Source organism: Gavialis gangeticus, unplaced genomic scaffold (assembly GCF_001723915.1).
Source record: "Gavialis gangeticus isolate Ggan-Ray unplaced genomic scaffold, GavGan_comp1, whole genome shotgun sequence".
In the NCBI taxonomy this organism is placed as follows: Eukaryota; Metazoa; Chordata; order Crocodylia; family Gavialidae; genus Gavialis; species Gavialis gangeticus.
In genome coordinates this window covers 102,208,230-102,222,767 of record NW_017729031.1, presented here as the reverse complement: position 1 = coordinate 102,222,767, position 14,538 = coordinate 102,208,230, and the positions used below count along the sequence as shown (strand labels likewise).

The window sequence follows — 14,538 nt, the reverse complement described above, 5'->3', positions numbered from 1 at the left end:
TTAATTATGCTGTCTAGAATGGGCCAGCCACAGTTCATTAAAAAGAGTCAAATTACTAACAGCCTACTCATCAATCTCTGTTTGTTGTTATTCTTCTGATTAGCAGTGCTGTCTTGCTGGATTTTTTTTTTTCCTGTAAAATGAGAAGTAGAAGATTGAACCATTTAGGGCACCAGTGTTTTTTTACTTGCAAGTCACAATTTCAGATTCAGTTGAAATTGATCATAATTGAAAGTAGTCTAGCTTTGAGAATGTCATGAGGCACTAGGAGGAAGACTATGAAATGATGTTACAGGAGGAACAAACAAACAAGCAACTTACCAGCTGGCACAGAAGATGCAGTTAACAGTTACTGTTGTACAGCTGCAGCTGCTTGGCTCTGCCAAACTGAAAAGGACCAGCCCCAGATGTGCACACTGAGCAAAATATTCCTGTAAGAAAGTGAACACTGCACTGAGAAAAGCTAGTTGTGGCTAAGCAGTCACCCACAGAAGGGCAACTTGTGTGTGGCAGACCACCTCTGGATCGCACACCCCTTGTTGGCTGCTTGTTGGCCTACCAGTCAAATAATTTGGGATGTTGCAGTCTCCTTCCTAGTGCAGCGAGCTCTCTACATCAAAAAGGGCAAAAGAGACAACCTGTATATTTGCCATTCAAGCAATTAAAAAACTCCCTTGCAGTTTCACCTACCAATTGTGCCCACAAAATAATGCCAACGGCAGTTCTGTCCTGCCATTTATAACAAATGACGAGGAACTAATTTCTGCAATGATGCCTATCATAACATACTGCATTTTTTAAAAAAATAACAAATTTCTGAGTATATAAAATCTAGTTCTATCCTATACCATATAGTTAAAAAAATCGTTAGCCAAAATAAAGTTTCTGGTCATTAGGATCACTGAACAGGAGTTTAAGAATGCTATGGCTGGAATCTGGAACATGCCCTAACACCTTTATTCTTGTCTGTTAACTAAAAGCAACTCCATTGAAGATGATGGGATTACAATTCAGCATAAAAACAAGTGAGCAGAATTATATCAGAGATCTTTTCAAGCAGAGATTCAGCTATGTAGAAATTATCTGTACATTAGATATTTATGACCTGTGCCAACTAAAATACTTAGCTAAATAAAATAGTACTAATGGTCTTGAACGAGCCAGTAAAAGTTTGGGACAGGGATTTGACTATAGTAAACAAAACTACTTCACAGCAAGATTTATTAATACATCCAAAAGAAAGAAAGAAATCATTTTTGTCACACTATATACAGATAATACATACAGTGTTTTATACACATATTACATCAGTTTTTACACAAGAAAAATATACATAAAAATGTAAACTTTTGTATACAAAAACCCTTAAACAAATTAAACAAGGACCAGATAACAAAAGGAGACCAATCTATTATCATTTCATTGATTTTAAAATGGTAATACAGTACATTCATTGAGAAGTATGAGGAACATGTGAGCCAACTCTTCCTATTTAAAGGGAAAGTACAAACACCAACCTTGCTACCCACCCCTGGAATGCAGTTCTCAAGTGCTTCAGCACTCAAAGCATTAGTGTGAGTTTCTACAGATGCTAAGGACTGAATATGAAATGACTGTTCTTCCCCATTCACCACATTCTTTAAAAGCAATCTATGTGCAGAAGCAAACTGGACTGGGCTTTTTGCACATACTAGCTAGTCTTATAGCTAATACCATGATACAGGATGTGGCAGTGCAGGTTTGTATGTTCCCTTTAAGCAGTCATTAATGATTTTTCTTAATGTAAATTGTTTATTTTCCCAATGTATGGCATGTTGAACACATCTGTTTGTTGGGGTGAAAGGGAACAATGAAAGGGGTACAGAGACTGCTAATCCTTGCTACCATGCAGTTACTTCAAAATCAGTTATGTTTGCAAGCCGTGATTCACTGGTTTCAATATGCACTGCCTCACTTTGCCTTCCCACTGCAACTTGTTTACATTTTTAACTCTAGTGGCCAACTTTTGTTATGAGGCTCTTTGTTACAAGGCTGTTTCTGATATCAAGCTGTGATCAAGCTACCTTTAAAATGACACAAACACCAACTTCTACTGGACAGCCTTAAAGAGAGTGCACTGTTCCATTCCAACATTTCAGATTGTCCATTTGCCTTCTTTTCTATCACATCTAAACAAAGAGATTTACTACTAATTGTTCAAAGCAACAGCATTTTAGTTGTCATTCATTTCTCCCCACCTGCATACAGATGTATTGGTTGGGGGAAAAATGAAAAGGTGAGAAAATGACTGCAGAAATTCTTTGGAGGAAAAAAAAAGTCCTAGTGATGGTCTTTCATATTAAATAAATTAAAAGCTTGTTTATGGAAATTCACCCTCTACAAGGTAAGCTAAGTGTGACACAATAATAATGAGCTGACATTTTCCCTGCAGAGGCAGGAGAATATTAGTCTCCTTAGTGAAATCAGCATTATTGAATGTGGAAAGGAAAAAAAAAATATTGGTCAATGAAAAATATGGATTGAAACATTTTAAGGAACACACAAACTTTATAACTGGTTAAAAATGAAAAAAACCTCATTACAGCCTTAACTTTAGAAAATTCAAAGAGGAATAAGCATGTAGAAACTGGTGTTTCCATCTCTTTCTTATGGTGATATAATGAATGGCAGTTTTGTAACACTCACCTTTCCAGATAAAAGACAATTACAAATATCTTTAGATAATTAAGAGTCTCCTTTTTTAAATAAAATTTTGATGAACTATTTTTTTCATTTATTACATATAATGCAATTTCAGTGAAAATATTCCAGAAGGGACAGCATTTTGATAAATGTAAAAAAATTGCCAACCAAGATACACACATATACATGTGTATATGCAGGATATCTACACTCTATGTACATATTTAATACACATATGCATGAGTATATAGCAGGAGAGAACCAATGTGTTGGTTCTCCACATTTACATAAATTGAAATACTGTGTGTAATATATATGCGTGTACATAAATACACACACAGTACATAGACATTATACCCATACACAGGCCCCAACATATGTAATATAAACTCTTCATGTATGAGTGCATGAAAGCTTAGCTAGAACATTACATAGGTTATATTACCCTATAGAACTGCAGGGAAGACAACATTCCAGAGATGAATTGTGACAAAATAATGCCACATTAATATTAGAAGTAATTAGACTCAATGACAGAATTAGAATATTCTCCTCAAAACTGAAGTACAGTAAGCCAGGGGTTGCAACAGCACTTCCAATGTGACCAAGCTGGCTTGTAACTGTTATTATGCTCTAAAAGGTTATGGAATCTCTAGTTAACCAGAAATGAATTAAAATATTTAATAAAAAAGAAATACAAGAGCTGCCTGAATAAGTCAAATAATTTAAATATATGAATAGATGCAAGATAACTGATTTAACCATTTTAATGGCTAACCATAAAGTTACTTTTATTTTTTTAATCTGTTGAAGGTAGAAAGAAGAGAGGTGTATTTCTTTTGATACATCTGATGTATTCACTAACATGGAAAAGAACATTAGGCTGCAGTATGGGAAACAAAATACGAATCTTCCCTTATCAGGAAAGAGAAAAAAAGGGATTGATTTAAAAAAAAAACAACACAAAACTATTTTTGTCTTATAAATGCATATTGTTAATTCTAACCATGTGGTTAGGTTAACTTTTCAGATAGCAGCTTGTACATCTTTTTTTTATGTTCAGAATGAAGAATAAAAAATGGTCACAGACATAAATCACATGCTATTGAAAATGTGGAAAGTTCTGCATTTAAACAAACTATCAGGACAGCTGAGAGTGACCAACCAGGGTATGATTCAGCTGCTGCTGCTGCTGCAGTCAAAAAGAGTATTTTTACTGAGTTGAAGGAAAGCTGAATCAGACCCTAAAACAATGAAACTGATGGAAAGTTAGATTTTGCAATGTTGGGGCAGAAGTGTAATTGAGATGAAGGTAATGGAACAGAGCTGCAGAAGAGGTGGGTATTGGCAGAGGCCTTATAGAGTATTAACATAGCATAAATGTAAGCAAAAGTGTCTGAAGGAAATTCCAGTTTGAGGGTTCAGATAGAAGATCGATGATGATAGGACTCAAATCACAGCAACTGAGATCACCCAAATCCCTCAAAGGAACTAGAAGCAACAGTGCCAGACAAGGCTGTTATCTTTTACACACATTTTGTGATCTCTCTCACACACACATACATATTATATAGCGTGTACGTGTGTGATATATATGTACAGTATATATTGCATATGCACATCAACACACGTATATACAGAATTAGATCTGTTGCTTTTATATGCATTTGTTGTACAATAGTAGAGCAAGTCCACATTCATATGCATCTTTCTGTACAGGTATACACAAAATGGGTCTGTTCTTTCCCAAAAATTCATAAAATGTTTATGCTATTTACACTGATAATTCCCATTACCATTAGGTAATGACAGGAAAAGGCCTCAAACAATTTCCACCTCCCTACCATTTTACTTGCATATGTACAGGAAGAAGAAAAAACAAAGCATGTGGGAAAGGCTGGAAAATGAAGGAAAACTAGTTCAATAGAATTAGATCTGGTTTACAACTGCTTTTCTCTTTTTAAAAGTTTTGGAAAAACGAATGAAAAGATCTTTGCAACATTAAAAACCTGTTATTAAAACAGAGCTTCCAAGTTACAGGGTTTTCATGATGCAAAGTAATAGCAACAGAAGACACATTTACGCTTTTATTCTTTCTGGCCTGCATAGTGTAATGATGACTACTAGGATGAGGAAGAGAGTAAGTAGGAATGTTCTGGTTTGTCCTGCAACTCATCTAAGAACTCTCGTAGAGGTAAAATTTCTCTCAAATGATGAAAAAGAATGGCCATAATTTATTTTTAGGATTTTACAGCACAAGTGAAACTCCCAGGATTTAAAATAGAATTTGTTTTGTATAAATTGAAGCCTCCCAATACCAATGTCATAGGGTGAAAATGACACGTGGACCTCTCTTGGAAAAAAAAGCAGACTACTTTAGAACAAAACCCTTTAAGAGAATGGAGATCAGTTCATAAACATCACCTATCACAAATCTTTTGAATCTGAAGACACAAGTACAACGGATTGGCAACATTTTCTAAATCAGAATATTATCGTAAAGGTACAGTAATTCCCATATATACCCATGCCACCAAATATATATCTTCCATTTCAAATTTTCTTTAAGAATACCACTCCCACATCTCCCCCTCTACTTCCCAACCATTTAAAAAAAGGCTGTCTTGGGAGCCTGGTATTTTCATGACATTTTAACAGGGCTCAATGCAGTTCAATCAAAAAGAATAAAATCAACATGATATCAGAGTTAGCCTTATAACAGAAGACTATGTAGTAGAGAGTTTGGTTATTTATACAATAGTGAGGACATAATAACCCCCTACTAAATATTCACATTTCTACAATACATTCCGTCACCTCTCAACTACGTTTCTCTTTACAAAAACTATGACCTACATACAATATACACATTCATATCACACATACATCCCCCCCAATGCATATTTTTTGTGTGTGTATATAATACATACATGCACACAAGCAGTCTAATTCTATATATAAGTCACAGTGGGAATTCCTTTGTGAGGAAAGGAGGGGAAAAGTTCCTGAATAAGACACTGTGGATTCCTAGATTTAATGTTCTGTCTTTTCAAATTCCAACTCACAGAGCTAACTGGAATAAATACATTAAAAAAAAGTCTTACAGACTTGGCTTACAACTTCCAGCTACAGTAGTTGGATTTTTAATTTGATCTATTTACCCTGTAACTAAACTTCTAACCATCATAGGTACAAACCACAGATAAATTATTGCAGAATGTAACACTCAAAAAAAAGTTACAGGAGCGGTAATATAAGGGTTAAAAAGAGTCTATGTTTTGTTGATACAGGATACCGTTTTATTTATTTTTATATATATATATATATATATAATCTGCAAGGTAGCAAAGAATAGCTGTACACCTTGACACGGCAAAGATCCAGTGTAAAAAGGTGCTTCACTAGTTTTTGTTTCTCCAAAAAAGCTTGTATATAATTTTATAGCTATTAAAAACACATATGCAACATAATTCATTACACTCAATACAGCTTTAGTATAAAACTTATAATTTATGAGGTGATGTTAATAGCATAAATTAATATACCATTTCTCTTAAAATCTACAATAAGTATTCTGAAAGCTCATTGGGGAAGGGTATCTTTAAATAAAAGTTTAAAGCTGAGCGTGATGAAAAAAGATTCTGTATGTTGAACTTGAGATGAGAGCCCCGAGAAGAGAAAGTCCCTAAGCCAGACACTGTGGACTATAAAACTGAACAAGATTTCTCTTTTTTGCGCTCTCATATAGATGACGCTCTACCTTAAATTATTATTTACTTTTAAAACTATTTACTTTTTATGTTAACTGCCCTTATTTCCACAAGGAATCCCTGAGACATACCCAAAACTGTACAGTGAAAATAATCACTGTTCAGAGAAACTGGTTCAACCCCTTCTAAATAGGTGTAGATTCTTTATATGAGAACCAAACTGCCCATCACTTCAGCAACGATCTATTTCCACTGGAACCAACTATACGTGAAGATGCAGGTTAGAGAGTCATTTCAGGGTAAATCAGTCTACTCCAAAGTAGATGCAATAGTGTAGCAATGAGCTGCATTAAAGCAATCTGCACCACAGTTAGTTTTTGGGGAGAGGTTTAGGAATACTGCCTAGCTGGAGTTTACTTCAGTGAGCACTGACTTAAAAAAAACCTGAAGGTAGGCAAAAAATATTACCATTACTAGACCAAGTTCAACATGTGTATTCAATTCATACCCATATGCTGTGTGCATGTGTATGTATGTGGTATGTGTATGCTGTGGGGGGGGGTATGGAGGGGAAGGGGGATAAAGAATGCACCACTGTACACTGAATGTATAGTTGTAAAATCCAAAGCCTAGACTTTATATTATTAATTTTCAAACTGAATTCTAGGAGCCAGGGAAGACGAACATGTGCACTTCAGGTTACCTAAACAAGTGGGGAGTGAAGGGAAAAGAGAGACAGGGTAATTTTTCCAAACACTGTCTCCATACTGCAATGCAAAGCCTGTTTCCTTCTTCTGCACTTCCACTACATAGCCTCATTACACGATGGCAAGAAAAGCAGAACATTGTGAAACCAGAATAAAATAGGGGAGGAAAAAGCAAAAAATTCCAACCTGCAATATGACAGTCAAATACAGGAACATTTTATAGGTTTGCTTAGTTATTAAGTCTCTGAACTCAGCAATTATTCTTCCACCTAGAAATGCAGCCCCCAATGGTTAAAAAAATTGTCATCTTCTGTTGCTGTAATTTGCTTTCCTTTGTCAATGGGAAGCTTCATTCTACCCCAAAATATTAGGTCACGTAAACAGTATATTTGCCTCATTTTACTAGGGTTTGTTTTGTTTTTTTAACTTTTTGCTAGAACTAAATACCTTCATTAATCCACTCTAAAAGATTTGGTTTAATTCTGTTAAGTAGGAAGGCTTTTCCATCATTGTATCCACACCTGACTTTGGAAGGACTCCTGCTGTGGGTATTTATTACACTTTTTCTTTAACAAGAAAGATACAAAGAAGTTTTCTAGGTGATTTTCTACAAATAACTTACTTTAAAATACAAGAAACTTCTGGGAAGAAAAATGCTCATTTAACTTTCTTGAGCATGCACATTTTCTCTCCCCTCCTGGTGGCAAAACCTACACAGTATTCTCAGCAGCTACTTCACAATATGCCATGAGATATCATTTTACTCAATATTCTCATCTATTGCACCATAGCTCTAGGCTCCAAACTTTTATTATGAATCCCCAAAACAAAACTGTGTTAAAAGGCAAAAAAGCAAGCAAAAAATGGAAGAAACCCTCTGATTCAAGCAACACCTTTGGAAGAAAACCGTACTTAAGGATACTCCTTTGCCTATCTCAAGAGCATGTCTTCACTGCAAGCTTAGTCTGGATTCTTAATTAGGTGTTGTTCCTAACCTCCTTCCTGTCCGCATACAAAAGAAAATATTCAGACTTTTAACCCTGGCCAACTGACTAAGAAGGTGGATTAGAGCCTGGCAGTCCCTTCAATATCTTCCCATATATCCTCAAGTGCCCAAAAGCTCACAAAATTTCACTAGAAAAGAGCTCAACCTATTCCAGCACACAGCACTATAGGAATTGGCCCAGAAGTTCTGATGACACAACCAGAAGAGCCTAACACCCATGATGACACTGTAACTCAGATAGGGCTTTGCAGTACAGCTGATGACAGTTGGGTTAAGATGACCTATATGTCCATTGCTTGAACTAACTCTGCAGTGAAGATGCCCCTTCAAAATAATTCATTTTCATCCTCTTTCATGAAGTTCTTTCTTCCCAGCAAAGAAAATCAAAGCCGAACTGGATGTGGGAGGGGGTCAGAGAAACCTATTAGAAACTAAGTTCTGTTCTGAGTTCCTGAGTACATTGTAGGGAACAGATCTTCAGGCAAGTTGGTGCAGTTCTACCAGAGCCAACAGAGATGACCCACTGACCCCTGCTGAGAATCAGACTTGATTTCTAAACATTGGAATCACTCATGGTGAGTCTACATGATACACTACTGTGCAGTAGCAGTGAGCTATTATGCAGTAGCGCTGGCAGGCACTAACCGTGATGCGCCACTACTGCGCAGTAGTAATGAGCTATTGAGCAGTCACCTATTGCTACTGAGCAGTAAGTAGTGTCTGAGAAAAACTGTGGGGATGCAGTCTGCCGCACATGTAGACGCAGCCACTGAGAATGACAGCTAGAAAAAGAAAATCATGCAGTTGGCAATGCAGCTCCCAGTGAAACTGTTATTTTTAAAACAAAGATTTTCCCCTTGCTCTCAATCATTCACAACAGAAGAGACATTTCTCTTGCATTTGTACTTTCAATCTCATCTCCAATATTTTGCCCAGTAGGTATAAACTTCTCAGGAAATGACCATAGAAATAAGAACTATGAATTACAAAGAAAACAATCCCTCATTTCATTCACCTGCTGCATGCCACCAAGGAGCCTATCTTTTGCACAGGCCATCACTCAACGGGTTAAGCAGAATAACAATCTGTTTTTTCTGAACAAATGTTTAACATTTAAACATTAGCAAAAGTTGTACTGATGTGTAAAGAAATAAGGCAATCAGCACAAGAGAGGAAACAAAACAGCATTATGGCAAAAGGGGAGGGCTGAGATGATGCAACTTTTTAGAGACGCTTCTAATAATACAGCAACTAGTAGAGGCAATGAATCAGTTCCAGACTCTATCCATACACAAATGCAGCACCCATTAATGCCAATGGGAGCTAAGCCTGCGCATGACACTGAAGTTTGCTCAATAAATTCAAAGGTAAAGGCAAGCCATACAAACATTAACTGATACTACTTTATAAACCAGGCTGGCATTGTGCTATCCCTCACTGGCCTCCACACATTGTCCTGACAAATGCGTCACAACTGTAATTTCTTTTAAAACTTACGCTTCTGTGCCAAGACAAACTAGTATTACATTACCACCAGAAATAAAATTATTGCTTATAGTCATTTTGTTCCGTGCCAAATTCTTTTTCATTCTATAAAACCTGAACTTTACGTAAAGAAATTAACCCTTGGGCTACACAAGTTTTATTCCACTTGTTTTCTGCACAAGTGGCATATAAATATCAAGTGTTCAAAATGAAAGGGTTAGAACTGCTACATGGACTCTTTGGTGAAAGAGGAATGTTGTGCTAATTGCTGTATTACAGAAGGTATACTTTCCTTGAATGCTGTTAGGGAACTATATTAAAAGGCCATGTGAAACCTCAGGTGGAAAAATCTTAATTCCTGGAGGGGCAGGAATGAAGTGTCTGGCTAGATAAGCCCCCAGTCCTTGAGCTTACTGCTTCCAGCATTAGTAGGGTGGTGATCCTGTTAGGTGAACAGAACTCCAGTGAAATCAACAGGCTCTCTGCAGAAGTTGAGATTCATTCGCACAGAACTCACTGCACATTTAGAACCTGAAATCCTAACTGCTTCCTAAACTGTAATGTCCTAAAGTTGATTACATTTAAATCAGTTGAACTGAAGCTGCAACTAACAACAAGCTTGACCATTTCAGGAAAAATGCACGCAGATCTCTATTCTAATACATGTAAATGAAAAACTATATTTAAAAAAGTGCAAATTTATTCTGCTCACTGAAAAATGTTATGCAGTTGAAGTTTAGGCAGAAATCACCAAGGGATGCATGAAACTGAGATTTAAGGAGAAGATCTTTAAGCTGCTTTAAGGGAATTTGGGTACATAATTCTGGCCAATTTCGAACAGAAATTATGAATCTTCATTTCTTTAGGCAGTTTTGAAAATACCAGCCTAAACAAATTATTGGGTTACAGGCTAGGCTCTGTTCCAAGTTACACTGATGTAAATCCACAGTAAATAAATTTGACTAAAAAATGTTCCACGATGCCTACCATCATCAATCGGAAAGAGAATCTGGCCTTTAAGCATGTTTTTCACTGTTTGAAAAAGTGGAGTAAGAAGGGCTGCTGCTGTTCCAGATCAAATTTTGATGAAATACAAACAGTATTTCATGGCCCAGGTCCTAAACCAATCACTTGAATTGGTTCACTTTAACATGCTGTAAAATAGGCAGATTTAAGAACTGACCTCTACACATTTTGTACATTTGTTCGCCCTTCTTTGTCAGCCAGTAATCCCAAACATTGAAGAAGGTATGATACAGTGAGAAGCATCTGCAAACAAAATATGTTTCCTCAGTAGTATGGGGGGCAGCACGCAAAAAGACAATACAGGAAAAAAATTCGGTCAGCTTTGCTTCATTTCACAATATCAGTGGGGATTCCTCAACCAGCATGACAATCACAAGCAGGATTGTTTAGGCTTCATTTCAACCTTTTACATGATTTTAAAACATTCACATCTGTTACAAGCACATTTAAAATCACACTTAACAATATTAGGGTGTATTATATATTATCATGCCCTGTTTTACTAAATATGGAAATACGGATTTCATAATGTCAAAAGCAAAAAAATGTTTTCCCCTCCACTAGCGTTTCAGCAAGGGATGTACACATCATTCTTATTCCTTTATAAATAATAATAAAAAAAGACAAGGCTGTCAAAAAGAAGGGAATGGCTATAATAACTGGGATAGAAACCAGAGGTAGGCTAGGTTTCAATCCTTGTCCTTAGGAAGTTTGGGAGGAGACTGTTTGGGTAGGGGATTTTGGTTTGAGCCTGACTGCTAACATAAAATAGAGTCCACAAATGGAGGGAAAACACATTATTCAACATCACTAGGGAATAATGAGCTCAATTCAATGTTCCCCTGATTGAAGAAAATATTAATCCTCTCCATTAGATGTGTTCTCTCTATGTATCTTTTTATCATATAAATTAGACTAGACTATATGCAGCCAAAAATCTTACATTGTAACAAATAATGAAACCTGTCTTCAACAGGAGAGGAAGATATGCTTCTTCTATCTTCTATGCATCTTTGAAGTAAACCAAACAGTGGAGACTTCTTATACCTATTGAGCAGTTGTTTTTAGTCAGCCAAGTCACAGAGTAGAGTAGATAGTCTGACCCTTATAAAGTCACAAGCTTTTTTTTTCTGATTAACGGATACAAGTAAACTCCTCATGATTTTATTTTTTTAATTCTTTAGGGAAAAAAAAGATATAAAAGAAATCCACCACCTCTTTATAAAGAGCTCAAGTTATTACAGGCAAGACTAAAAACTATCTTTAGCAAACAGGCAAGAAGAGCAACATCGTAAGAAATTCTTTCTATCCACATTATCTCCATATTTTGCTTAAGTTGTCTTTTGGTTAGGGGTGATCATCATTCACACACAGCAGCCAGTACCTACATACATTCGGCTCCCCATACAGAACAATCTCACAAATGTCTCAAAAACTGTATGGCTCCCAGTACAAAACCACTACTATTACAGAAGGAGTATCAGTAGCAAAAGAGTGTGAGAAATTCATCAATTTTAAACTTACCAAAGGGGTTTAACCTAGACTTGTCTGAATAGGTAGCATACCATAGGATTCTTCCAGTTTCAGCTAGGAGATACCTGCCAGGCAAGGACTCCTGGATACAGTCATATTTGAAAAGGCAAACCATCCACACTACAAGGCCACAGTAATTCAGCAATGGAGGGAATTTCTGCATGGGAATCTTGACTACATCATTATTTCAATCCTATTTTTCTCTGTTCTCTCCCTATGCCAACTTTGTAAACAGCAACAATCCTCAGTGCTGTGGGAAAAAAGGCAAAGCTGATTTGCCCTGGTCACTCAATCCCCTCTCTGCTCAACATACTTAAATAGGGGAGGGGGAAATCAGCATGCAGTAGGAACAGTGACTGATTTCAGGAGAAAATTACCTTCCTCAAAGATTTAAAGAAACTACTGCTCCCCCCAAACACACACACGCACACAGAGGAGGTCAAAAAACTATTTTTAAGTTGTCAATATTAATAATTGAACCATGGTCTTGATGTAGTGCTTCAGTGCACCGTTATCAAACCAAAGTGCAGAGCCAATTTTCCATGCCATGTTCTACCTTAACAAAAAAAAAAGTGAGTTCTGCCCACAGAAAACTTCCTAGATGTGCTAATGGGATGGAAAGCACTGATCGGAACCCTAGGAAACAGTAACGTGCAATGGTTATCTGAGGTATCTTCCCATTTCTAGGTCTTACTGCTAAGATCAATTACATCCAGTAACTGTGCTGTATCCTTAAGGAAATTATTGGGCAATGGTGAACCTGCCCATAGTAAATGAGCACCAGTGCATAAAAGCACATGTGAACACTAGAGCAAGGTTCACTGAGGGGTGACCCTGGTCAGGACTGAAGCAGAGCTTTAACACCGTCTTTAAAAAAAAAAAAAAAAAAAAACTTTAAAAGGAAAAGGGGAGGACAAGAAAGAGGAAAGAAGATAGAAAACACAGGGTCCCCATCTGCCTGTAAATAGACAGACAGACAAGCTTAGTTGGAAGTGGTGAAGGGAGCAGATGCATTATTGGTACTAGTAGCTGTGGCACCTGTTACTGTGAAGCCTGTGGGAGGAGCTATGGAGCTGTGGCTGGGCTGCAGGTCCTTGGGAATGCCACTGTGTGAGCTCAGCTGGTGGCCAAAGGCGGCGCTGAACTGAGGGAGTTGCTGTTTGGGGGAAGTGGAGGCCATTAGTTCAGCAGAGGAAGGACCCATGCCACTAAAACTGGTCTGTGGTAACCCCGGAAGCACACTGGAGCTGTTGGGGGTCACAGTGGCGAAGGCAGGCTGTGTGGTCTCTGAGTGCGAGGTGGTAGGTGGTGTGGAAAGGGAAGTGGAAAGAAGGTGTCCATCTGCACCAAGAAGGTTGCTAAACGGAGAGGGATCACCAAGATTGACAGGGAGATTTCCCCAGTGAGTTCTGGGGTTCACCACCCCACTAAGTGGCACATCCAGCTGTGTTGGGAGCAAGTGCTGTGCCATAATGGGCATCTCTGCTGAGAATGTAGCTGCCAAGTTATCACCAGAATAGGATGTGGTATGGGGGGATGTGATATGGTCGCTGTAGGGAGACGGCACATGCTCACTATCGTAATGGCTTCCATGGGGTGAGGAGTGTGAATGGTCACTGCTGTATTGCTGTCGTGAGGTGATTAGGTCATCTGCCTTGCTCAGCAGCTGGGCAGGGTGTGGCCTCTGGGAGGCATGGCTGCCATCATGAAGTCCATGAAACTGTCCTGGGAAGGCTCTCTCCCCAAGTCCACTCTGGCTTATCAGAGTGGCAGAAGTAAGGCCGACGTTGGCTGGGGCAGAGAATTGCCCCTGGATCTGCCCTGCCAGGGGCGTAGGTGGATTGGACAAGGTAGCAGAACGGAGCAAGTTTTCATCCAGCTCCAGACCGGAGAAATTATCATGTACTATGCGCCCATTCAACAGCTCCCCCAGGTCCGTGTTAACCTCTCGGCTCAAGGACTGGATTCCTGGAGCTCCAGCACCTGTGGAGAACACCCCTATCCCTCTATCTGATAGCTCCTGAACTGGCACACCATCTGTCTGTGTAAGTACTCCAATAGTACTTAGGCACTCAAGAGAAGTTACAGCCTGCAGGGCTCGTTCCAGTTCCTCTGCCTCCTCTGTAGTAGGAAGGAGGTCTCCATTTTTACCTACAGAAACAAGTACAGAAATTAGTGTGTTCTTCACAAGTATATGTGACATTGTGATGCTAGGAATTCAGTTGTCCAAAAAGTTTAAAAACATGATACATTTTCAGACTGACTCATGGTACAGACGGGGAAAAAACCCTCTCCTTATCAGAGGTATGAGGCAGGAAAATAAAAAGTCTTCTTGTTCTCATTGAGAAAGGTTTTTCAATGTAAATGCTATACACTGGGAGCATCTACA

The 14,538-nt window shown here is 38.0% G+C and overlaps 1 protein-coding gene across 2 annotated transcripts in view; it reads right to left on the bottom strand.

Annotated features, from left to right (window-relative positions):
- Nucleotides 1–1,204: 1,204 nt before the first annotated feature.
- INO80D (INO80 complex subunit D) overlaps nucleotides 1,205–14,538 on the bottom strand; it is a 59,035-nt gene continuing 45,701 nt past the window's right edge. For both annotated transcript variants that reach the window (XM_019523475.1, XM_019523474.1), the window contains exon 12: nucleotides 1,205–14,300. In XM_019523475.1, the coding sequence (XP_019379020.1) occupies nucleotides 13,132–14,300 (1,169 nt within the window). In that variant the 3' untranslated portion in view covers nucleotides 1,205–13,131. The remainder of the gene's footprint in view (nucleotides 14,301–14,538) is intronic.